At 46.1% G+C, this 26,442-nt stretch overlaps 2 protein-coding genes across 3 annotated transcripts in view; one reads left to right on the top strand and one right to left on the bottom strand.

Annotated features, from left to right (window-relative positions):
- Window positions 1–957, bottom strand: part of EXOSC8 (exosome component 8) — a 30,152-nt gene extending 29,195 nt beyond the window's left edge. Inside the window, exon 1 of the mRNA XM_068267092.1 lies at window positions 842–957. Coding sequence (XP_068123193.1) covers window positions 842–858 — 17 coding nt within the window. The 5' untranslated portion in view covers window positions 859–957. The remainder of the gene's footprint in view (window positions 1–841) is intronic.
- Window positions 958–7,457: 6,500 nt separating this feature from the next.
- ALG5 (ALG5 dolichyl-phosphate beta-glucosyltransferase) overlaps window positions 7,458–26,442 on the top strand; it is a 35,390-nt gene continuing 16,405 nt past the window's right edge. Inside the window, exons 1-7 of one of the 2 annotated variants that reach the window (XM_068267087.1) lie at window positions 7,458–7,637; window positions 14,420–14,591; window positions 18,523–18,569; window positions 19,211–19,279; window positions 22,460–22,552; window positions 23,640–23,753; window positions 24,574–24,633. In XM_068267087.1, coding sequence (XP_068123188.1) covers window positions 7,566–7,637; window positions 14,420–14,591; window positions 18,523–18,569; window positions 19,211–19,279; window positions 22,460–22,552; window positions 23,640–23,753; window positions 24,574–24,633 — 627 coding nt within the window. In that variant the 5' untranslated portion in view covers window positions 7,458–7,565. The remainder of the gene's footprint in view (window positions 7,638–14,419; window positions 14,592–18,522; window positions 18,570–19,210; window positions 19,280–22,459; window positions 22,553–23,639; window positions 23,754–24,573; window positions 24,634–26,442) is intronic. The other variant, XM_068267088.1, reaches the window with a different exon arrangement.

Genomic DNA, 26,442 nt, shown 5'->3' with positions numbered 1-26,442 from the left:
TGGAGGCCATATTAATTTCCTTTTAAACAATACCAGTTGCCTGGCAGCCCTGCTGACCTATTTGGCTGCAGTAGTGTCTCAATAACACCAGAAATAAGCATGCAGCATATTTTGTCAGATCTAACAATAATGTCAGAAAAATCTGATCTGCTGCATGCTGGTTCAGGGTCTATGACTAAAAGTATTAGAGGAAGAGGATCAGCAGAATAGGCAGGCAACTGGTATTGCTTAAAAGGAAATAAATATGGCAGCCTTCATATCCCTCACTTCAGCTGCCCTTTAAATTGGCCCTAGACTACATACATACGCTACAGGATACATACATAGATACAGGACTATGGTAGGGATTCGATTGTGAGCTCCTCTGAGGGACAGTTTAGTGACAAGACAATATACTCTGTACAGCCCTGCAAAAGACATCAGCGCTATATAAATACTAAATAAGAATAGTGATGAATTTCTCTACAATGCCCAAATATTGGGTAAAAGATTTTTCAACTCTTGATACTGGATGAGAAGACCAGTGAGGCTGTCGGTCTCTGCCAGGGTTACCACTGAAACCAGGAGAATCCCAAAGCCAGGAAGAGAGGGACTAGCTCTCCAGTGGGGATACAGACTGCAGGAACAGATATCTAATCTCTCCCCCTTCACCCATCTCCAAAATAAAAGGATTTCCATCAGCTGACAGGTCTGTGCCTGGCTGTTTTATACTGGGAACTCCAGCACAGCAGCAGAAGTGGAGCTGGGGAATACTTCTCTAAAGCACATAATACTGGAATCCTGTATGTTCGGCATTCAGAATCCAGGACCTGAACATAAATTATATGAGCCACACACTCACTTGAATCCTGCGGCCATCCCTGCATGTGTCGGTCCCGGAGAAACACGGGGGATCAGCTACACCAGGCACACTGTACATGGAGCGCACAGTGCGGAAGTCACACGTGCTGAGCCAAACATCCCATTCAACCGAGCCACGCAGCATCCGCTCCACGCCATACTCCCTCTACTGGCCGTATGGGAGTACTGCACAGCACCTCTATGTCAACCACAAACTGCACAGCACCTCTTTATGTCAGCCAGACAGCCACACTATGGCCTCAATTCACGGAGCATTATCAAACGTTTATCAAACACTTTATCAAACGTTTGATAATTTACCTCATGGGTAAAATCTCATTTTAAATTCACTAAGGTGTTATATATTTATCGAAAGTTTTACCGATAAAACGTTCAACAAATATATAACACCTTAGTGAATTCAAAATGAGATTTTACCCATGAGGTAAATTATCAAACGTTTGATAAAGTGTTTGATAAACGTTTGATAATGCTCCGTGAATTGAGGCCTAGTGCTACTGTATATAATATGCCTTGTTTTATGAACATCATGTCAATGTGTTATATGCTGTAAACTAATGTGTGTGATGTTCTGCTTTTATTTTTGGTTTCTGTTTGTAAAAAATGATAATTAAAACTTGTAAGAATAAAAAAAAGGGTGCTGACTGCAGTTCCAGCTAGGAGGAGTTTTTTAGTCAAAGAGAATCCTGAGACATAACAACAAAAAGTGTTTAGGCGATACCTTTAAAGGCGAGCAGCTAAAGGTGAAATAATTTATCTAGGTTTACTTCCCTGGGGCTTCTTCCAGCTCCTGGACGTGATTTGGGTCCCTCGCCGTAGCTCCGCTCTTCTCCGCTGTCCCTCTGCAGCCTGAAAGGATCGCCAATCCCCGATAGGCCGGTGTCTCCTGCGCATGCGAGCACCCACATCATTGGGAGCTTGCTGTGCCTTCATAGGTGCATGTTCTTGCGTGTGCAGGCGCAGGAGACGCCGACCTATCGGGGGCGTGTTCTGCCATCCTTACAGGCTGCAGGCTGGAAGAAGTCCCAGGTAAGTAAAAAATGCATTACGAGGAAATGGGGCCCTAGGCAAGATAGCAGTTTTTGCCAGTCGCTGACCTGCCTTTTTTTTAGTAAGATTTGGTAGGGGCTAGACCAGGGGTCTCAAACTTGCAGCCCTCGGAACAATATTTTGTGGCCCTCGCCAGCAAAAGCTTCCTTATAGTTCACTTCAGTGCTCCCAAGTAATCCGCCGCATCCCCGCCACTAAACGTGGGCTGCAGAGCCCCCAAATTGCCCGGGGGGCAATCCGCCGGCATTTCCTGGAAGGGGCAGAGCTCTCAGCTTCAACTCTGCCCCTCCTGACGTCAATCGCCGCACGGATCGCCGCCTCTCCCCATGAAGGAAGAGCGAGAGGGGCGGACAGAGGCGGCGATGCGCCGCGATTGTGAAATTCCTTATGCGGCCCAGCCTCATCCTGACTTTGCCTCCTGCGGCCCCCAGGTAAATTGAGTTTGAGACCCCTGGGCTAGACTCAAGCCCCAGGGAACTGCCTAGGATTGCCTTGTGGATGATCTGTCTCAGATGCATCATAACACAATTCTGTGCTGCCGGGTTGCTCCACTGCATGTCAAACACTGACACCTCGTGGTGTTACAAACACTGCCATTTGGCTGCATTTTAATTGCACCCATGAACTGCCCGACATGCGCGTAGTTCAGCCTCCCATCTAAAAAGGGAAGTTTTGGGCTAGTTTTACACTGGGGTGTATAGGGCATACCGTCTAAAAACAGCATCGCTATGCAGGGGGAAAGCTGCAATGTACGCACACAATGAATACAGGTAAGTGTTGAGTACATGAAAAGTATGCTTCACTGCGACTGTAAGGTCTAGTGCACACCAGAGCGGTTCTGCTGCGGTTTGCGATCTGCTTGCGGGTGCGGATCCGCTAGGGTAATGTATTTCAATGGGCTGGTGCACACCAGAGCGGGAGGCGTTTTGCAGAAACGCATACTCCTGGGCTGCTGCAGATTTTGGATTGCGGATGCGTTTCTGCCTCAATGTTAAGTATAGGAAAAATGCAAACCGCTCTGAAAAACGGCACTTCAGAGCGGTTTGCCAGGCGTTTTTTGTTACAGAAGCTGTTCAGTAACAGCTTTACTGTAACAATACATGAAATCTACTACACCAAAAACGCTTCACAAAACCGCAAAATGCTAGCTGAAACGCTACAGAAAAAGAAGAAAAAGCGTTTCAAAATCTGCTAGCATTTTGCAGATCTGCTAGCGGTTTTTGGTGTGCACCAGGCCTAAGGGCTTGTTCACACTGCAGGCGTTTTCTGGGGTTTTTTACACGCAGGCGATTTTTAAAATTGCCCACCAAACGCTTGTGCAATGAATGTCTACGAGAAGGTTCATATCAGCGCGGGTCATGCGCTGTGCGTTCAGTAATGCGGTGCGTGGACCATTTTTGAGGTGATTCTGCCTCAAGTATAGGAGAAACACTCACAAAATCGCTTTGTGTAGCAATTGCGTTTGCGTTTTTAAGAATAAATACATTGTATTTATTATTTTTTGGGTCAAGGAGTTCAATTCCTGACTTGCGTCAGGGAGTGAATTAGAAAACCGCTCTGAAAACCCCTTCGAAAACCGCTAAGCACAAAAACGAATCGCCCACCGGCCCAAGCCCCGAGAATCGGAAAAAAGACACCTTAAAAACTGCCCAACGCGGACGAACACACGACCAGAACGCAATGTGAACAATGTCTAAATGTCTAAATGTGCACATAACCCGGTACCGCACATCATGCCTTGCATTATGGTAATGGATTCTGCAGCATCGCACTGCGAATGCGCCTACAGTATAATTGCATCGCGTTTTCTAGGTGATTATATTGTCCATTGCAATGTTAGTGTGAAAGTAGCCTTCCTCTAACCCCCTGTTCTGACTGTATAATAGGAAGCAGGGAGGTCATTGCAATGGTGGCATAGACAACACAATTTCTAACTTTCCAGGATGGATCAGTATGGCAGATTTTACCTAGTTCTGATCTCCTCTTCCCCTGAAACACATGCCTTCTCCATTAACCCAATCCTAACCCCCAGCCTTTTTGCAACTTAAAGGACAACTGAAGTGAGAAGTATATGGAGACTGCCATATTTATTTTCTTTTAACCACTTCACCCCATAGGGGTTTTTACCCTAACGGACAGGAGCGATTTTCACCTTTCAGTGCTCATCCTTTCATTTGCCAATAGCTTAATCACTACTAATCACATTTAAATGAGCTATATCTTGTTTTTTTTCACCACCAATTGTGCTTTTTGGGGTTGACATTTGTTTTTAGTAATTACTTTATTTTCTATGCATTTTAAAGGGAAAAACAAGGAAAAAATGAAAAAATACACTATTTCTCCAATTTCATCCCCTATAGTTTTAAAATAAACACTGCTACTGTGCATAAAACCCGCACATTTGATCTGCCTATTTGTTTTGGTTATTACAAGATTTTAATTATGTCCCTAGTACAAAGTATGGTGACAATGTAGTATTTGGAAATAAAGGTGTATTTTTCTTTGGTGTTTTTTTTCTCTCTCACTATTTTCACGAGCACGTGCACAGAAATGCACATGCACGTGCGGGAGCGCGCACGTGCATGTGTGCACAGGAATGCACGCGCACAGTGGCAGCAGCACTGTCTGACTTATAAAAACGTCCTGGAGCCATTAAGAGGCTCTAGCAGGACGTTTTTGTAAGTCAGCTTGTCATTAAGTGGTGAAACAATACCAGTTGTCTGGCAGCTCTACTGATCTATTTGGCTGCAGTGGTGTTTGAATCACACCAGAAACAAGCATGCAGCTAATAATGTCAGAAACGCCTGATCTGCATTTGCTTGATCGGTGTCTATGGCTGAAAGTATTAGAAGCAGAGGATCAACAGGGTAGCCAGGCAACGGCTTAAAGAGAGAAAAAAAGTGCCCCTAGGGTGTACTTACCTCGGAAGGAGGAAACCCTCTGGATCCTATCAAGGCTTTCCCCGTCCTCCTCCGTCCCACGGTGGTCTCGCTGGGCCCCTCCAATGCCGCAGCTAACAATTTGTCAGGCTGTGGAGCAGGCGCAGTAGTGCCTGCAATATTTACCTTCCCCGGACCCAGCGCAGGCGCAGTAGCGGCTCTCAGCTTGCGATAAGGTGGAAATAGCCGATCTCAGTCAGGTCCGCTCTACTGCGCAGGCGACTTACGCTGTAAGCTCAAAGAGCAGGATTTTCTGACCATAAAGTCAATACATTATCGTACTGCCTTTAAAATAGGTCCAGCCCAGAAAGTCCCATATTCCTGTGTGAGTGCAGAGCATTATAGCTTTGTAATTATTGCCTTCAACAGTGGCGTAGCAATAGGGGTTGCAGAGGTTCCGATTGCACTGTGGCCCCTTGGACCAGAAGAACCCATTAAGGGCCATCTTCCATCCATCTAATTAGCTCTTCATTTGTGCTCTATTGCATGAAGAGGAACTGTTTCGAAAATCTTAAAATTGAAAACACATACACATAAGAAGTACATTTCTTCCAGGGTAAAATGAGCCATAAATTACTTTTCTCCTATGTTGCTGTCACTTACAGTAGTTAGTAGAAATCTGACATTACTGACAGGTTTTGGGTTAGTCCATCTCTTCATGGGGGATTCTCAGCGTGACCTTTATTCTTTATAAACACGTTCCCTGAAAAAGATTTATGCAAAGATGCTGGCCAGCCTCCCTGCTCACTGCACACTTTTTGGCAGTTGGACGGAGAAACTGCTATTCGTAAGTGCTTTTAAAAATAAAGAAAACCCTGAGAACCCCCCATGAGAAGATGGGCTAGTCCAAAATCTGTTGGTAATGTCAGATTTCTACTACTTACTGTAAGTGACATCAGCATAGGAGAAAAGTAATTTATGGCTCATTTTTCTCTGGAAGAAACGTACTTCTTATATACATGTATTTAAATTTTAAGATTTTCGTGACAGAGGTCGTTTAGGTAGTAAGAATCCTTAACAAACTGTTTCCGTACTCTGAAACTCTCCTTGGTAGGTTTTGGGTCTATAAGCTATTTGTGCCTTTATGATTCTATTGAGGATTCCCTCCATGATCCAATATACCCCTTAATCAGCACGGCCCCCCTCCACTTCAGAGCTGCGCTTCTCTCCTGTGACGAGCACTGATGCGCAGTAACCGCACGAGCATGGCCACACATGCGCAGTAGCACAGAGCCGCTATCACAAGGGTGGCTCTGCTTACAGCGCATGCGTGTGCGAGTCGCGTGGCTGTGCTGATGGAAGTGGAGGTGCGCGTCCTTGATATAATTGACGGCAATGCCTTGTCGCCAATCTCCTGGGGCACGGCACTCAGCGATTGGACGTTAGAGCACTAAGGGAATCCTCAATAGGATCCTGAGGCTTCCCTCTCTTTAGGTAAATATCTCATTTTGTATCTGAGCTTCGGCTCGGATACACTTTACATTACTTATACATTTAATTATACACTTTATGATGTGATTATTGTCCAATGCACTGCAACACAATGGGGGTAGAGCGAAAGAAGCTTCACATTGCTTGTCGGGCATATCTGCATTTAATCTGCAATTAAAATGCAGTCAAATGGCAGTGTTTGTCACATACGCGGTGACATTACCTGGCGGCAAAGGCCCACAACTTGTCGTGTCTGAGCACAGCTGCGGCCATGCTCAGGTGTGACTCTATTGGGGAGCCGCCAATCCACTGCCAGTACGGAACGCTAGCAAGTGCCTGGCCTGTGCAAGAGAGCAGCTGACAGGCGGTTTCAGCTGCCCATATAAAAGAGCCCTTAGGGCCCATTCACACTAGAGCGCTTTTCAGGCGATTTCAGAACTAGCGTTTTGAAAAGTGCTTGGTCAATGTTAAATATATGTGGCTGTTCTCATTTAAGCGTTTTGCGTTTTTCAGCGATTAGCTGAAATGCAAACGCGTAACCTGCACCATTTCTGAGCAATTTTGAGCGATTAGCGCGTCAATGTTAAAGATAGGAGCGCTTCAAAATCGCCCCAGAAGCGCTGGGCTGTTCACAATAATCAGCGTTTTTCCTGTGCTTTTACTCAGCAAATATTGCAGATAACCCATAAAACACTGCAGTTTACCCATAAAACACCTCTGTTTCCTGTGTAGTGGCCATTTCCTGTATAGGAGAGCGACACACGTGCAGTAAAATCGCTAAACGCACAACTGGAAAATGCAGAAAAACGCTATCCCATACAGTTAAAAAAACGTTCAAAATACTATCAAGGCAGGGGTCACACTTACCGGCTTTCGTACGCGTTTTCTGCACAGAAAAACTGACTTCAACTGAGAACTCATGTTAATCAATGAGCTAGGTCACACTTTAATGCAGATTTCGCATGCAGAAAAAAAACTGACATCTTGCGCAATTTGTCAGTTTTCTCTATAAATTACATTTGAACAAAGCTACTTTGCTTGAAAACATATTTTCTGCAAGTTGCTAGCGTTGCTATATATATTGCTGCCACACGATGGCGCTGTTAAGAGCTGCAGGGATAGAGAGGCTCCTCGTACATCAGACTGGACTTCCGCACAGTTGTACTCCTGCTATAGCTTCCGGCTGAAGCAATGGCATAGTGTGAGTGTACCGGAAGCTGCTGGAGCCGGCTGACAGCTGCCCTGCCTCTGCCATTGCCGGGGTGACAGGGATGAGTGTGGACCATGCTGCTCTGCCTGCTGTGTGATCTGTTGCTGCGGCTGCTGCCGGTTCTGGTGGTCCTGGTGCTGCTGCTGGTGAGTGTTGTCTTTGCTGCCTGTGTGTCTCCTGCAGCCAGTGATCAGCAGGGCAGGGAGACGTGTCAGCACACCGTCATCACTGCCAACTTCCTGACCGCTGGGGCACTGCCACTTCTCATTAGTTTCTAGAAACTTTAAAGTGTTGCTGATTGTTATAGAAAATAATTGTAATTAAAGAACACTCGTTGCATCAAAAAGCGAACACTTAACGAAGAGGGATTACTTTGGATCATTCACAGGCTTCCCATGGTTATCCACCTGCACATGGCGATTGCGTATTTCTTCTTGCAAGAGCATGGTTGCTGCACTTGCATGGATCCACCTGTGCACAAATGGCTCCAGCTTACTGCCTAGGCATGGCCATGCTCACACGGGCGCATTACGCCTGCGATCGCGTTTAAACGGGTGGGGTCGCTAGCTTGGCATTAGACAAATAACGCAATCCGTTACAACGCAGAGATGTGGAGAGCCCCATAGAATTGTGTAAGCAGTGAGTTGACATGCAGTATTAGGTAGCCATACACCTAGCGATGATGGGAAGATTAGATCAAGAGACAATCTCTCGCTAATCGAATCTGATTAGATAGAGATCTGTCTGCTGCCCATACACCCCAGGCCAAGTCCTGATCAATTTCAGCATGACATCTCTCGGGAGTTGGCCGCATCCGCTGCCTCTTCGTTCTTCCCTAATGTATAAATGTGCTGTAAGTGTGCGTTTACATTACCTGTCCTGTGTCGAGGTTCCCGCCTGTCTTCCGCCGCAATTCTTTTAGCCGCATACACGCCGCTGGCGTGTGTGTGATGTCACGTGCCAGCGTGCTATTTGCCCAGCAGAGTGTATGCAGCTAATAGAAGAGCAGCGGAAGACAGATGGGCACCGCGACACAGGACAGGTATGCACACTTACAGCAAACGTATTCATTGCGGGAACATCGCTCGGGGTTTTGTCGCTAGTCCCGATATCACTCGTTATCGCTGCACACCTGATTGAGCAAGTCGGCCCAACATCTTGCAGCATGTCCAACCAATTCAACCAATTTCCAGTAGTAGTTATATCTGAATGCAAAACTGATGTGCAGCCCAGGTGAAGATAATATCCTTCCACAATAAAGGTGGCCACACACCATACAATTAAAAGATCCAATTTTTCACCAATTCGATAATTTCAATCGGTTGTCCCAAAAAATCGAGAGCTTTTCTTTGTTTTCGGTCGAGAAATCTGATTGGAATTCCCGTTTTTGTTTTTTGAGATTGGACATGTTGGAAATTTCAGACCAACTTTATCAAGAATTGTATGGTGTGTGATGGATTGTCAATTACTTGATGTCCAGTTCCAATCAATTTTTTTCTGAGCTTTCAATTATTTTATTTATGATTGGAGAAAAAGTGAACATAAGTATGTGGTACATTAGTCAGATTTTTTAATTTTTACAATCAGTCAGAAAAATTGATTGCTATTCCTGAATTAAACAGATATTTAAAGATTGTATGGTGTGTGGCCACATTTAGGCCACGTTCACAGTGGTTGTTGCATTCCCTGTAACAAAAGTATCCTGAACCGAGTAAAATTATTTAAAATAAACACATGATGTATCTGCAAATGAATATTGCGTACTTGCCTCGCCGTCAGCTCCTTTCAGAAGCTCACCATTTTCTTCTTAGAATGATTCCTTCCATTTCTGACCTTGTCAGAACTGAAATAAATCAGTGGCTGTCAGTTATAACTGAAAGGACAACTGATGAGCAAGGTAATGTCCATGTTTCCCTATGGCTCAAATAGGCGATATTACAGTTTAACAGTGTGCTGACCAGAAAGCTGTTATGGGGTAATGGCCATTTTTCAAAATGTAGACTTCCATTGATCACAGTGGACAAATAGGATACTGGAGAGGAAAAAGAGATTGAGGAGTAGACTACACGGGAGGTAAGTATGACCTGTGTATGCTTATTTTGACTGTTCAGATCAGGTTTGCTTTAACACATTGCATGCAGCGCGTTACCATGCCGCAGTGTGTTAATACCTCAACACTCCCGTGATGTGTGCCAGATAACCGAGACAATACTGTATTAGGAGGTGGCTCTAGCCAGAATGTGACAGGCTTAATTGGAGGATAAATGACTAATTGCTGCATCAAAATTTTTCAAATAAAGTTCAGATGTATATAAACATTCTTGCTGCATTTAGGGCTCGTTTCCACTATTGAGGTGCGGAATCGCCTGGATTCCACCGCTGATGAAATCGCATACAGGTGCCTTTTTTTTACGCGTTATTTTACGCGATTACACATGTGGTAAGGCTATATGCGTTTTTAACCATGTCACTGCCTGTGTTAATTTACATTGGTTCCTATGCGGAATCGCACGCGTAAACGCGTAAAAAACGCGTAAGAAAAACGCATGCGATTTCCCTATTAAATACATTGCCTGCGATTCGCATGCATTCCACTCGCAGGCGAATTCTGCGTCTCTTTTGTGCGTTTTTTCACCGCTGAAAAAAACGCACCTCAACAACGCTACAGTGGAAACGGGCCCATCCACTTGCATTACATGTGCGAATCCGCATTCGTTGGACGCATTCGCGATAGTGGAAACGAGCCCTCAATCTCCCCAGTGCTTTCCCAGGACTGAGATATGCTTTGGGTGGGGCTGACCTTTATGGTGAGTTTGTAAAGGTCCATAGTGTAATGGTGATATTAATAGTACCCTAGGTGTTTCTGTATAGTCTGTTAGGCTGCCCTGGGCTGGTCTGGATAATCAGCAGCACTGAACAGACCTGTTCTGCAAGACAATAGATTACTGGCTCTCTTACAAGAGGAGCATTCAGAGATGCCTAAGGCTTTCATTTTTACCTATATCTAATCACTATTGCACTAAACAGGCAGAATTTGTGAGGAGGAAAACTGAATGTCAGCACAGCCTCTTAAAGCACACCTGAAGTGAGAGGGGTATGGAGGCTGCATATGTATTTCCTTTAAACTCCCTGGGTGGTAATCCCGAGTGTAGCTCAGGCTAGCTGCCAGAAGCTCATGCAGAGTATAGTGCGCAGCGGGAGCTTTTACTCGCCTCCCGGGGGATCCAGACGCCGGTAGCCGTTCTCCTTCCTGTCCTCCAAGGCTCTGAATCAGGTCTGGTGCACACAAAGAGCGCTTCTGAGAGCTTTTAGAAAGCAATTGGCTAAGGTATTTGAATGGGATATAGCACACCAGAGCGATTCGCTTTTTTTTCCCAAACACACATGCCGGTCCTGCAGCATTTTTGCTGATTTCTGAGGCGATTCAGCCTCAATGTTAAGCATAGGAAAGTAGAAAATCGCTCTAAAAAGCGCTAGACCAGAGCAGATTTCCAAGTGTTTTTGTTACAAAAACGGTTCAGTTACAGTTCTACTGTCACAAAAAATCAAAATCAAAACGCTCCAAAAATCACTAGGCATGATTAGAAAATTCACTAGGCACATGCCTAGAATCGCTCTGAAAAATCAGTTCAAAAAGCGCTAAGCGTTTGCGATTACGCTATTACTTTTTGGTGTGCACTGGCTCTCACTCTGGTGAGATCGTCGTCATCGATCTCACTACAGACTTACAGCGCCCCCAGAGGACGGAGGTAAAATTGCAGCGCTGGAGCTCAGGGAGGTGAGTGAGAGCAGGGACTGCTGCAGAGACTCTGGCGGAATGATTTTTTTTCCTGATCTAAGATCTGAACCCATTTAAAGAGACCCTAAAATCAGGAAATAATCATACCGCCAGGGAGGTTAAACTATGCAAGTTGCCTGGCTGTCCTGCTGATCCTCTGCCTCCAATTCTTTTAGCCATTGACCTTGAACAAGCATGCAGATCAGATATTTCTAACTGGATTAGCCTCATGCTTGTTTAACCCTCCTGGCGGTCTATTAAAAACCGCCAGGGGGCAGCGCAGCAGTTTTTTTTTTTATATATAAATCGTGTAGCGAGCCTAGGGCTCGCTACATGACAGCCGCTGTGCAGCTCCTGCATCCTCCCACCCTCTTCGATCTCCCCCCGGGGATCAAGCCCGTCCGGAAATCCCGTTCTGAACGGGATTTCCGTTAGGGCTTCCCCCGTTGTCATGGCGACGGGCGGGATAACGTCACCGACGTCGTGACGTCAAAGGGAGTCCCGCTCCACCTCTCAGCGCTGCATGGCACTGATTGGCCAGGCAGCGAATGGGTGGGGGGGCGGCGATGCGGGTAGCGGCGGCGATCGGAGTGCACACGCAGCTAGCAAAGTGCTAGCTGTGTGTAGCAAACAAAATTATGCAAATCGGCCCAGCAGGGTCTGAGAAATCCTCCTGCGCTGCTTACCCCGAACTACGTTCAGGGTTACCGCCAGGAGGGTTAAGGTTTAAGGATTCAGACACTAGTACTGACGCCAAGAAGATCAGCAGGGCTGCCAGGCAACTGGTATTGTCTAAAAGAAAATAAATATTGCAGCCTCGATATACCTCTTAGGGCTCTTTCACACCAGAGCCTGTTTTCTGCGGTGTAACGCAAAGTCGAAACATTGCGTTAACCAAGGTAAAATGAAAGTCCATAGACTTTCATTTTACCTTTCACACCCGACGCTGCGTTTCGGTGCGTTGCGGTTTGACGCACCCGGGGGCTTTTCATCGTCGGGAGCCGGCGTTTTTTTGTTGGGTGAATTAATAGCTACTGCAGCTGATTGCGTCGCACCGCAGCATCCCGACGACACACCGCAGGGTATTCAACGCTTGCAGAACGGCTCCAGCACACGTTGTCTGATGTGAAAGAGCCCTAACTGCAGCTTCCCTTTAAGTTTTTATATCTGATTATGCATGATAAGGTGCCCACTAATGATACAATCTTACCACTCCTATGTATTAAGAGGGGCTACCTAAAGTATCCATTCAAAGTATATTCACTCTGTTTACTATCCTGCTACATAGATTTGGTAAGATTGTACGATAGAATTACTTTATAGTAAGCCTCAAGGGACCGGGCAACGTGATTTCATATTTCAGAAATTGTCACACTCAAGCACATAACGTATACTATAGTACTGCATCTTAATTCTATCAATAATTGGGAATCATTGTTTCTTTTCAATGCCTCAGCAGGCGAGCACAGGCAGCTTCTAAGCTAGATCAAAATGCACAGTGCTCAATATGCAGGGATTTGCATGCAATAATCATGCAACAGCTTGCACATGAAGCATAGGTCTTACTAGCTATTGCAGATACAGTACTGACAGTGTGCACCTCTGTCAACATTGCTGTGCAGACTGGATGATACTGTAGCATTGCAGCTGTGCACAAGCAAGTCACAGATAATGGGCAATTCCCTCAGTAATCAGGAAGCAGTTTACACAGGAAGCATAGGTCTCACCGGCTGGCGCTTTTGAGGTCATCCATTGAGAGTAGTGTGCAGATAGCTAGTTGGCTGCAAGTGGCTGCCAGCCCGACCACCAACCATGGCTCATGGGTCTCTGAATGATGTATGACGCATGTACCCGCCCACTTTCCACTATAGCCAGATACAGAGTACTGCAGGGGCCAAAAAAACAGGTTTACTTTAAAGGGACACTGAGGAGTGCCTGAATTTAAAAGAATACACTTACCTGGGGCTTCTTCCAGCTCACTGTAGGCGGCGAGGTCCTCCGCCTACCCTAGTTACCGGCGACACCCGGGGCGGGTGTCGGGCCGGCTCTTCCTGGTTAATGAAGCAATGCGTCATCACGCCGGCCAGCGTGACAGGTCTGTGCATGCGTGGAAAACACACGCATACGCTAACCTGTCACGCCGGCCACTGTGATGAGGCGAAGCGGCCGGCTTGATAACGCATTGCGTCATTAACCATGAAGAGTCGGCCCGACACCCGACCCGGGTGTCGCCAGTAACTGGGGCCGACGGAGGCTTAGGGAGAGGAGCCAGGACGACGCCGGGGGACCTCGTCGCCTACAGTGAGCTGGAAGAAGCCCCAGGTAAGTGTATTCTTTTAAATTCGGGCACTCCTCAGTGTCCCTTTAACAGAAGTTGTGCTATCGGTATATAAGGATTTACTGTACCGGGCGTTACTCCCATATACGTATAATGGTGCTTGGCCTAGACCTGGACATTTAGTTTACTATACCCAAATGTTAACGATATCAGAGTTTACCATAATAAGATTATACTGTATAATCAAGATTGTATCATTAACTACTTGCCAACTGTTCTACGCCAGTTGGCGTAAACGCGGCGGCAGCTCCAGGACCACTCCACGCCGATTGCGGTGAATGGCCTGGAATGGGGATTGCAAGGGAGCGTGCGCATGCCTGCTCAGATGACGGAGCTCCACTCCGCCTTCAGCCTCCCAGCATCGATTGCCGCTCGGAGACTGTTAGATGGCGAAACCACTGTCTAATAAGTCTGTACAGTGCTGCGGTCTAAGGCAGCTCTGTACTGGGGACCCAGAAGCGATCCGCTGTGATAGGCTGAAGCCTATCACAGCCGGTTGCTGTGATAGGCAGACGGGGGGAGGGAGGGGTATTAATTTAATTGAAATAAACACCCCTGGGGGCAATCTGACCTCACCAACAGAAAGATCTGTTGGTGAGGAGAAAAGGGGGGTCAATCACTTGTGTGCTGAGTTGTACGGCCCGGCAGCGAGCCCTTAAAGCTGCAGTGGCCTATTTCTGTAAAAATGGCCTGGTTACTAGGGGTGTCCCCTCAAGTGGTTAAAGAGCAACTTTAGTGTTTTAAGTCTGTAAGCTGCCAGTTTGCTTTTGCGTATAGCATAAACTGACACATAATGTAACCTGTGATTGTAGATTACAGTCGTGGCACATGTTACTGCCAGGAAGATGCCAAATCTTCATCGCCATGAAGAAGAGAAGTACTTCACTGGAGACAAAGGAGAGCAAGTCCCCTTTCCCAGCATCCATGAGCCTCCTGAGAGGGACCTGTCTGTGGTCGTCCCTGCGTACAATGAGGAAACCCGATGTAAGCATAACTTGCACCAAGCTGGGACTTATACATGTGTGTTTCTGGTTTGTATTGTATGGAGAATGATTTATACTCCCTCACTGAGGTACGGTCATATTGCTCTGTGTCTGTCACTAAGAAATCAGCAGTAGCTGTCGCCATGCAAAACTGGCATGGGTCCCGGGACTATTAACCATTTGAGGACCGCGGGCTTTACTCCCCCCTTAAAGAGAACCCGAGGTGGGTTTGAAGAATATTATCTGCATACAGAGGCTGGATCTGCCTATACAGCCCAGCCTCTGTTGCTATCCCAAACCCCCCTGAGGTCCCCCTGCACGCTGCAATCCCTCATAAAATCACAGCTACGCTGCTGACAAACAGCTTGTCAGAGCTGGCTGTGTTTATCTCTATAGTGTCAGTCTGCTGCTCTCCCCGCCTCCCGCAGAACTCCCGTCCCCGCCTGCATCCCTTCCCTCCCTGCTGATTGGAGGGAAGGGACGGGGGCAGGGACCGGAGCTATGCAGGAGGCGGGGGAGCAGCTGAGACTGACACTACAGATGTAAACACAGCCTCACAGCATGGCTGTGATTTATGAGGGATTGCAGAGTGCAGGGGGACCTTAGTGGGGGTTGGGATAGCAACAGAGGCTGGGCTGTATAGGCAGATCCAGCCTCTGTATGCAGATAACATTCTTTAAACACACCTCGGGTTCTCTTTAAGGACCAGAGCCTTTTTTTCCATTCAGACCACTGCAGCTTTCACGGTTTATTGCTCGCTCTTACAACCTACCACCTAAATGAATTTTGGCTCCTTTTCTTGTCGCTAATAAAGCTTTCTTTTGGTGCTATTTGATTGCTGCTGTGATTTTTACTTTTTATTATATTCATCAAAAAAGACATGAATTTTGTCAAAAAAAAATATTTTTTTAACTTTCTGTGCTGACATTTTTCAAATAAAGTAAAATTTCTGTATACATGCAGCACTCAAAATGTGGACAAACATGTTTTTAATAAAAAAAAAACCCTTTCAGCCTATATTTATTGGTTTTGGTAAAAGTTATAGCGTTTACAAACTATGGTGCAAAAAAGTGAATTTTCCCATTTTGAAGCATCTCTGTCTTTCTGAGCACCTATCATGTTTCATGAGGGGCTAGAATTCCAGGATAGTATAAATACCCCCCAAATGACCCCATTTTGGAAAGAAGACATCCCAAAGTATTCACTGAGAGGCATGGTGAGTTCATAGAAGATTTTATTTTTTGTCACAAGTTAGCGAAAAAATGACACTTTGTGACAAAAAAAAAAAAGTTTCCATTTCTGCTAACTTGCGACAAAAAAAAATGAAATCTGCCACGGACTCACCATGCTCATCTCTGAATACCTTGAAGTGTCTACTTTCCAAAATGGGGTCATGTGTTTACTGTCCTGGCATTTTGGGGGGTGCCTAATTGTAAGCACCCCTGTAAAGCCTAAAGGTGCTCATTGGACTTTGGGCCCCTTAGCGCAGTTAGGCTGCAAAAAAGTGCCACACGATTTTTATTTTTTTTTAACACACAATTGTCCATTTACAGAGATATTTCTCCCACTCAGTATGGGTATGTGTAAAAATACACCCCAAAACACATTATACTACTTCTCCTGAGTACGGCATTACCACGTGTGGCACTTTTTTGCACCCTAACTGCGCTAAGGGGCCCAAAGTCCAATGAGTACCTTTAGGATTTCACAGGTTATTTTTGTTTCAAGACTACTCCTCACGGTTTAGGGCCCCTAAAATGCCAGGGCAGTATAGGAACCCCACTAATGACCCCATTCTAGAAAGAAGACACCCCAAGGTATTCCGTTAAGAGTATGGTGAGTTCATAGAAGATTATATTTTTTGTCACAAGTTAGCAGAAATTGATTTTTATTGTTTTTATTTCACAAAGTGTCATTTTCCGCTAACTTGTGGCAAAAAATAAAATCTTCTATGAACTCACCATACTCCTAACAGGATACCTTTGGGTGTCTTCTTTCTAGAATGGGGTCATTTGTGGGGTTCCTATACTGCCCTGGCATTTTAGGGGCCCTAAACCGTGAGGAGTAGTCTTGAAACCAAATGTCACAAAATGACCTGTGAAATCCTAAAGGTACTCATTGGACTTTGGGCCCCTTAGCTCACTTAGGGTGTAAAAAAGTGCCACACGTGGTACCGCCGTACTCAGGAGAAGTAGTATGACGTGTTTTGGGGTGTATTTTTACACATACCCATGCTGGGTGGAAGAAATATCTCTGTAAATGACAATTTTTTGATTTTTTTTTTTTTTTTTTTTACACACAATTGTCCATTTACAGAGAGATTTCTCCCACCCAGCATGGGTATGTGTAAAAATACACCCCAAAACACATTATACTACTTCTCCTGAGTACGGCGATACCACATGTGTGACACTTTTTTTGCAGCCTGGGTGCGCTAAGGGGCCCAACGTCCTATTCACAGGTCATTTTGAAGCATTTGTTTTCTAGTCTACTCCTCACGGTTTAGGGCCCATAAAATGCCAGGGCAGTATAGGAACCCCACAAGTGACCTCATTTTAGAAAGAAGACACCCCAAGGTATTCCGTTAGGTGTATGTTGAGTTCATAGAAGATTTTATTTTTTGTCACAAGTTAGTGAAAAATGACACCTTGTTAAAAAAAAAAAAAAAAAAAAAATCAATTTCCGCTAACTTTTGACAAAATACAAAATCTTCTATGAACTCGTCATACACCTAACAGAATACCTTGGGGTGTCTTTTTTCTAAAATGGGGTCACTTGTGGGATTCCTATACCGCCCTGGCATTTTACGGGCCCAAAACCGTGAGTAGTCTGGGAACCAAATGTCTCAAAATGACTGTTCAGGGGTATAAGCATCTGCAAATTTTGATGACAGGTGGTCTATGAGGGGGCGAATTTTGTGGAACCGGTCATAAGCAGGGTGGCCTTTTAGATGACAGGTTGTATTGGGCCTGATCTGATGGATAGGAGTGCTAGGGGGGTGACAGGAGGTGATTGATGGGTGTCTCAGGGGGTGGTTAGAGGGGAAAATAGATGCAATCAATGCACTGGGGAGGTGATCGGAAGGGGGTCTGAGGGGGATCTGAGGGTTTGGCCGAGTGATCAGGAGCCCACACGGGGCAAATTAGGGCCTGATCTGATAGGTAGGTGTGCTAGGGGGTGACAGAAGGTGATTGATGGGTGTCTCAAGGTGTGATTAGAGGGGGGAATAGATGCAAGCAATGCACTGGCGAGGTGATCAGGGCTGGGGCCTGAGGGCAATCTGAGCGTGTAGGCGGGTGATTGGGTGCCCGCAAGGGGCAGATTAGGGTCTAATCTGATGGGTAACAGTGATAGGGGGTGATTGATGGGTAATTAGTGGGTGTTTAGGGTAGAGAACAGATGTAAACACTGCACTTGGGAGGTGATCTGACGTCGGATCTGCGGGCGATCTATTGGTGTGGGTGGGTGATCAGATTGCCCGCAAGGGGCAGGTTAGGGGCTGATTGATGGGTGGCAGTGACAGGGGGTGATTGATAGGTGTGTGTGTGTGTGTGTGTGTGTGTGTGTGTGTGTGTGTGTGTGTGTGTGTGTGTGTGTGTGTGTGTGTGTGTGTGTGTGTGTGTGTGTGTGTGTGTGTGTGTGTGTGTGTGTGTGTGAACCAGACTTCTGCATTAGATGGAAACCAGCTTCTGCATTCGCGACTAGTCCATTTTCAAGCTGTATTAATATGCATAGGATTATCATAAAATATGCATAAACTCGGGATGACTTGCATTTCATTGGCCATCACTAGTTACCACAGGCAACCAGTAATTTCCTTTCAGGCATTTCTTACATAGGCCTAATGTCTTGCATGGCTGTTAGGATAACACTACTTCTCTTTGTTTTGTTTGTTTGATAATGGTTTCATATAGGCCATTTTTGTTTTTCAGTGCCTGTTATGATGGAAGAAGCAATGGAGTTTCTTGAGAAGAGACAGGTATGTACACATGGACAGTCGTTTATCCCCCTCCCCACGATTGACATCAGACAACTGTTTTAAACAGACATTTTTCCCGTGATTGTACACACCACTTCTTAAAGGGAACCTTAACTAAACTGGGGGTAAAGAGTTTTACTTACCTGGGGCTATTACCAGCCCCCTGCAGCAGTCCTGTGCCCTCGGCGCCGCTCTGGAATCCTCTGGTCCCCCGCTGTCACTTAGTTTCGTTTTTGACGACTCACCAGTCGCCGGCCGCCATGCGTATTATTGGACGCATTCACCAATGCAATTAGCGCTATTGCGGACCGCAACGCGTACAAAAATACGCGTTGCCGCATTCCGCACGTGTTTAATCAGTTGCTCTCAGTTATAACTGAAAGAAAATGGATTTTCAAATAATGCCCATGTTTTCCTATGGCACAGTTCCCACTATACGCGTTTTAACTGAAAGCTTTTTCACAATGCACTGCTATGGAAAAAACGTATACTAACCCACACTAACGCATACCAACGCATTAAGTGTAAAAGGGCCCTTAAACTAGAGGCAGTTGCGTCTTGTCTTTCATATTGAATTTTATAATGTCTGGTGAGCCGAGTGTATTTCTACAGTTTTTCATTTTTTGTATTTTACTACACAGAAGCAACGTCCATCTTTCAAGTATGAGGTCATCGTTGTAGATGATGGAAGCTCAGATAAAACAACACGGGTAATCTAAAATAATGGACAGTCTTTGTTGGCAGAAATCCTGCAGCTATTCTTATGTACAGACTGACCCTGATGTGCTAAGGCTGGAGAGTGTCCCATACAGCTAAACTGGCCTGAGTTTATTAAACATTGTTTGCTGCTGCTGCTGGGTGGCGCATGTTGTTCATGTGTTAAGGTGGCCACTAATTATATAATTTCCTGAACGATCGATTACAAACGATTCTTCGTATCAATGATCGTTTGGGACCAGTAATGGACAAAATAACCAATCCAATGATATTAATGAATTGATGATCCAGTCAATCTGATTGAATTAGTTAGGAGATTTTTGTCCATTAGTGGTCCCAAATGAACATTTACAATCATTCATACGAAGAATCGTTCATAATCGATCGTTCAGCAAATTGTATCATTAGTGGCCACCTTAATAGTAAGGCTGTATTAAAAGCTGAGTGAAATGGTAATTTTGTGGTTCCTGCACCTGCAGTAATTGCTTACCTGGATTTATTAGAAAAAATGTGCATTGCTTGCCATCTATGTGAAACTAGAAAAACCATCCCTAAACCAGGGAGGGGCATAGACACGCTTTATCAGCATAATTGCCGTTTAATGATTTTCTAAGACACCCCACACACACCCCACACACACCCCACACACACCCCACACACACCCCACACACACCCCACACACACCCCACACACACCCCACACACACCCCACACACACCCCACACACACCCCACACACCCCACACACACCCCACACACACCCCCCACACACACCACACACACCCCACACACACCCCACACACACCCCACACACACCCCACACACACCCCACACACACCCCACACACACACCACACACCACACCCCACACCACACCCCACACACACCCCACACACACCCCACACACACACCACACCACACACCACACCACACACCACACCACACACACACCCACACACACCCACACACACCCACACACACCCACACAGGCCAACACAGAGCTACACACACCCCACACACACACCCCACATACACCCCACACACACACCCCACAACACACCCCACAACACACAACACACCCCACAGACTCACACAGAGCTACACACCACACCCACCACACACACACACACACACCCACACCACACCACACACACCCACACCACACACCCACACCACACACACACACCCACACCACACACACCCACACCACATACACACACTTACTTTTAGCCAGATACTTGTAACCATTAACATCTGCATAATGTGTGCCAATTAGTGCTATTGAATAACTGTACTTATAAAGCCTTGTACATACACTGGATCAGCGCTGAAAAAAATACATCCCTTGGGCCGAACCCAGCCCGCCAATAGAGTGCCGGATTCCTTTACCTCCCTCCCTGCAGTTGCAAGCACTGTGTAATAACGCATGCCGGCTAATTGGAAACCGGTCCCTCCCCCACTCACTGCTTCCAGCTGAAATCTCCATGAGCCAGGATTGAACCCTGGTCGAAGGTTCAAATTCCACAAAGACCTTTATGCTGGATACACACGGTGCGTTCGTGCACTCGATTTTCCCGTCGATTCGTTTATTTCCAACATGTCCGACTTGGATTTCGATGGATCGTTAGGTCGATTCGCATGCAAAGTATGCCGAATCGACCTAACGATCCATCGAAATCTAAATCGGACATGTTGGAAATAAACGAATCGACGGGAATAGACGGGAAAATCGAGTGCACGAACGCACCGTGTGTATCCAGCATTAAAGAGACTCTGTAACAACAAAAAAAAACATCCCCTGGGGGAACTCACCTAGGGAGGAGGAAGCCTTTAGAGATGGCCCAGCCCTGGAGAACTCATGGAGAAGCACATGATCAGCTGATAGATTTGTAAGCCTCTGATTTGCTGTGATGACTTACTGGTTTAACACATGATCATGACCAGCAAATCAGAGCCTTACAAATCTATCAGCTGATCAAACTGATTGTGATTCTCCATGAGTTCTCTAAGGCTGGGCCATCCCTAGAAGCCTTAGGGTCCCAATGAGGCTTCCCCCATCCATGTAGCTGCAGGCAGTCTAGCGCTGGCTCCCCCAAAGCATCCCGGAATCCTCCCCTGACAAGCGCTAAGTGCTGATTTATTTACCTTCCCTGGCTCCAGCGGGGGCGCTGTTGCTGCTCTGAGCAATGAGATAGGCGGAAATGGCTTGCACCTGCGCAGTAGAGCGGACCGACATCGATTGGCTATTTCCGCCTATCTCCGAGCGGAGAGCCAATACTGCGCTGGAGCCGGGAAGGCAATTATTTACATCCCCGCTATTCGGAGGACCACAGCGAGACCGCCGTAGAACACAGGAGGACGGAGGAAGCCTCGATCAGATCCGGAGCCTTCCCCCACCTGAGGTGAGTACCCCCCAGGGGAACTTTTTTTAGCTTCAGGTTTTCTTTAACCAGCACACTGTCCAACTTGGATACTTCCCTCAGTAGTGGGAAGTCTCTGGATGGTCCCCAGATCCTCCTACAGTCCACCGTTCCAGTGGCAAAAGCACAAGCACATCCGGACTGGGCATGTACGAGTAAGGTCTGCACATGCCTAGTAAAAAAAAAAAAGAGATCATGAATGGAGAAAAAAAAACTTCACTCTGTTTGGCATACACTGATTTAACTCACGCTTGTCCACAGCTGGGAGCACAGCCAGAAGATGAAGAGGGACCCTGCGCTGGAGCAGGGGGCATTACACAGATCAGAGAAGCATCTGGACCATCCAGGGGCTTCTAACTATTCAGAAAAGTCACTTTACTTCCCTGCTTCAGGTTCATAGTTATGATTTTTGTTGAATTTGCAATGGATTGCTATGAATCAAAATGACGACAAGTCTGCATACTCTGCTGCCTTACCTCTGGAGTAGTGCTTCCCGCTGACCCTAATGGGTCTCTGGATATGTCTGCACTGCTGGTACAGGGTGATCCAGCAATCTGATTGAGGGTTTACATGTTTATCTGACTTCAGGAACACGTTGGGGGTTCTGTGCAGCCTTTTTCACTGATCGCCACTTGTTTACTTTAGATTGCATGTTTGTTACTGTACACATTTTTTTTTCTCCTACAAACTTGGATTGGGATGACTACCAATTACTGCTTGAACACAATTTCTCTTCTTTTTTTGTCCTTTGTTTAGGTTGCCATGAATTACACCAAGAGATATGGAAGTAATAAAGTCCGGGTGTTGACACTAGTGAAGAACCGTGGTAAAGGTGGAGCCGTCCGAATGGTGAGACAGGGTTCACTCAAAACAGAGCTGACAATACTTACATGTATTTATTCTCAAATGAGCTTTATTTAACCTGCCTGGCGTTCTATTAAGATCGCCAGGCTGGCGACCGGACGTTTTTTTTTTTTATAAAAAAAACAAAAAACTATTGCATGCAGCCAACTGAAAGTTGGCTGCATGAAAGCCCACTAGAGGGCGCTCCTAATGCGAAGTAACAAGAAAGGCCGCGATGAGTAGCCCTTCTTGTTATGCTTTCCTCGTTGCCATGGCGACAAGCGGAGTGACGTCATGGACGTCAGCCGACGTCCTGACGTCAGCCGCCTCCGATCCAGCCCTTAGCGCTGGCCGGAACTGTTTGGTTCGGCTGCGCTGGGCTCGAGCGGCTGGGGGGACCCTCTTTCGCCGCTGCACGCGGCGGCGATCAGGTAGCGCACGCGGCTGGCAAAGTGCCGGCTGCGTGTGCTCCTTTTTATTTGATCAAAATCGGCCCAGCAGGGCCTGAACGGCAGCCTCCGGCGGTATTGGAGGAGCTGAGCTCGTCCATACTGCCAGGCAGGTTAATTAACATTCTGTACAGATCACCTGGCAGAACTAAAGATGTCACTACCTGTGATAAATTTCAGAATGTAAATCAGGGAGAGGAAAGCTATTTTACAATGGGCAAACGCTGACTAAACTATCTATATATACATTTTGTAAAAGAAAAAAAAAAGCAATTTTATTCATTGTTGTTTTCACTACAGTTCCTCTTTAAACATTACAGCCCAAATAATTATAATGTACTGTAATACAGCATAAGCTTATGTATGCATGTCTGGTTCTATCGTAGTTTAGGTGGACTTCACACTAGTAAAACATTGAGCACTGAGCTAATACAATCGAGTACATTATGGATACCTTTAGACATGACTATGTACTCTCTAAAGTGCTACAGAAGCATCACAATATAACAAATGCTAAAAGCCAATATGTTATCGAGATCAAATTGTTCTCTAGCACGCCACTGCTGCCTTTTACCATTACGGTGTGTATGTAGCGGATTACTGGTACAGATGTGAGGAGCCGTGTCAATGTGCTGCTTTTACAGGGAACGCTGGTGGCAAGAGGCAAGGCTGTGCTAATGGCTGATGCTGATGGCGCAACCAAATTTGCAGATCTAGAAGGTGTTGAAGGTGGACTTGAAGGTCTGAAGCCTTGGCCGGTGAGTTTTACAAGGAATGTTGCAATAGGTTTACAATGTAGTAAAGTGAATGGGAACCTAAAAAAATAAATAAAATCAAACAGATACTTAAGTAGAAAGGAAGGCTTTGGGTCCTATAGAGCCTTCACGCTCCTCTCGCTGTCTCTGGGTTCCAGCGCCCACTCCCCGGTAGTAGTATTCAATCAATTGGTCAAATTCTGCTGCTCTCTGCTGTTGCAGCTGATTTCAGTATTCTTAGGGAGCACTCATGCAGCTCCGTACTGCGCTAGTGCACTCACGCATGCGCAGTAGGAAGGCGCCTGCATTCGGGCTCCCAAAGACTTTTGAAGACTCCCGCGGCGGGTGATTAAAATGGGGCAGCCGATGCTTAAATGAGGGGACCGTGAGAGGAGCTGGAAGGCTCTAATAAGGTGCGTACACACGCACCACAAGAGGAAACGACAGGTCCGCCGGACCCTCCCGCCGTGTGTACGCGCTGTATGCGGACTGATAAGGGTCAGCAGATCGTGCAGAAACAGCCTTATCAGTCCGCCGACAGTGCGTACACACGGCGGGAGGGTCCGGCGGACCCGCCGTTTCCTCGTGTGTGTGTGTGTGTGTGTGTGTGTGTGTGTGTGTGTACGCACCTTAAGACTTGGAGCCTTCCCTCTCCTTAGGCAAGTACAGGGTTTGTTTGTTTGTTTGTTTGTTTTGGGATTTGTTTTTTTTTTAGTTTACATTAGCTTTAACTTTGCATGTGTGAGAAGACGTGCTACTTTTGCTTTTTGAAAAATAGGAATGTTGTGTTACTAGAGCATATTATTTCTGTTTTGCACATTAGGACAATATGGCCATATCATGTGGGTCACGAGCACATCTGGAGGAAGAGTCTATAGCACAGGTAAGTGGAACCATCCTCTAGCTTTCCGTCTTTCTCTTTAACCACCCTGGCGTTACATTTATTGCGGCCATCCGGCCGTGGGTGGCTTTTAAAAAAAAAAAAAAAGGCTAGCTACACTCCCCCCCCCCCCCCCCCCAACCCCCCTCTCCCCCTCCGATCGCCGCCGGCGATATTTACTTGTCCGCGATCCCGCAATGGCCGAGACTCTCGCCATAGCTTCGGACATTGCTATGGTGACGATCGGGCATGACATCTGATGTCATGCGCAGTTCCGATCGCCGCCATAGCGGCCCCTGGAGGCTATGGAGGGGCCGTGCGGGCTCTGGGGGGGGGGGATGTATTCGGCGGCGATCGGGGGGGGGATCAGAGCGGGCGGCGGCGATCGGGGGGGGGGTGATGTAGCTAGCCAAGTGCTAGCTACAACCCCCACAGAAAATTTTATTTAAAAAAAAACCCTCCAGGGGCTGAGCAATCCACCGCAGTGGTAATGGACGAGCTGAGCTCGGCATTGCCGCCAAGGTGGTTAAAGGACACCCGAACTGAGAGAGATATGGGAGCTGCCATATTTATTTCCTGTTAAATAATACCAGTTGCCTGGCAGTCCTGCTGGTCTTTTTGGCACCAGTAGTGTCTGAATCACACACCTGAAACAAGCATGCGGCTAATCCAGTCTGACTTCAGTCAGAGCACCTGATCTGCATGCTTGTTCGGGGCCTATGGCTAAAAGTATTAGAGGCAGAGGATCAGCAGGACAGTCGGGCAACTAGTATTGTTTAAAAGGAAATAAATATGGCCGGTTTCATATTCCTCTCAGTTCAGATGCAAAGGCAACTTGAATCATTTTCTAGCTTGGCTGTGCAAGTCTTGCAGCTATGGTCTGACTGTGGAAAAAAAACCTAATATTTTCACCACCAGAGGGAGGCATTTTAACAGAAGAACGGTCACCTATTCAGAACTCTAGAAAAGCATTCCCTCTATCAACAAAGTGCTTCCTATAGTGATCAGAACACCATAAGCTATTTTTCACCATCAGGTCTGTTAGTAAATGGTGTAAAACAAACTGCTCCACCCAAACCAAAGCGGAAAAGGTGTAAAGGCCAGGCCAGAATGCCTTGTCAGCCACCTGTCTGTCTGCCTATAGAGAAGAATCTCTGTACAACACAGTTGACACATTTCAGACCTCCCTTGGTCATGGCCAGTCCATCAGTTACATAGCCATAGCATTCTCACCTGATTAGCCCTGCTCCTCATGTAATATGCCAAACCAGGAATCCAAAGCCAGCATCGGCCATGCTTTACCATCACCTGTATTTAAAGAGACACTGAAGCGAAAAAAAAATTATGATATTATGATTTGTATGTGTAGTACAGCTAAGAAATAAAACATTAAGATCAGATACATCAGTCTAATTGTTTCCAGTACAGGAAGAATTAAGAAACTTCAGTTGTTATCTCTATGCAAAAAAGCCATTAAGCTGTACGACTTTCAAAGTCGTGGAGAGGGCTGCTTTCTGACTTTTATTATCTCAACTGTTAGTTAACTATTTACTTTTTCTCTGCCAGAGGAGAGGTCATTAGTTCACAGACTGCTCTGAAAGAATCATTTTGAATGCTGAGTGTTGTGTAATCTGCACATATTAGAGAATGATGCAATGTTAGAAAAAACACTATATACCTGAAAATAAAAATATGAGAATATTTTCTTTGCTGCTAATCTTCTAGTAATTATTCATAGTACACAACCAATTCATTATATCATATATTTTTTTCCGCTTCAGTGTCACTTTAAAACCCTGTTCCAGTTTTTAT

The sequence above is a fragment of the Hyperolius riggenbachi genome, chromosome 2 (genome assembly GCF_040937935.1).
Source record: "Hyperolius riggenbachi isolate aHypRig1 chromosome 2, aHypRig1.pri, whole genome shotgun sequence".
NCBI lineage: Eukaryota > Metazoa > Chordata > Amphibia > Anura > Hyperoliidae > Hyperolius > Hyperolius riggenbachi.
The sequence above is the reverse complement of the archived record's forward strand: the minus strand, read 5'-3'. Positions and strand labels throughout refer to the sequence as shown.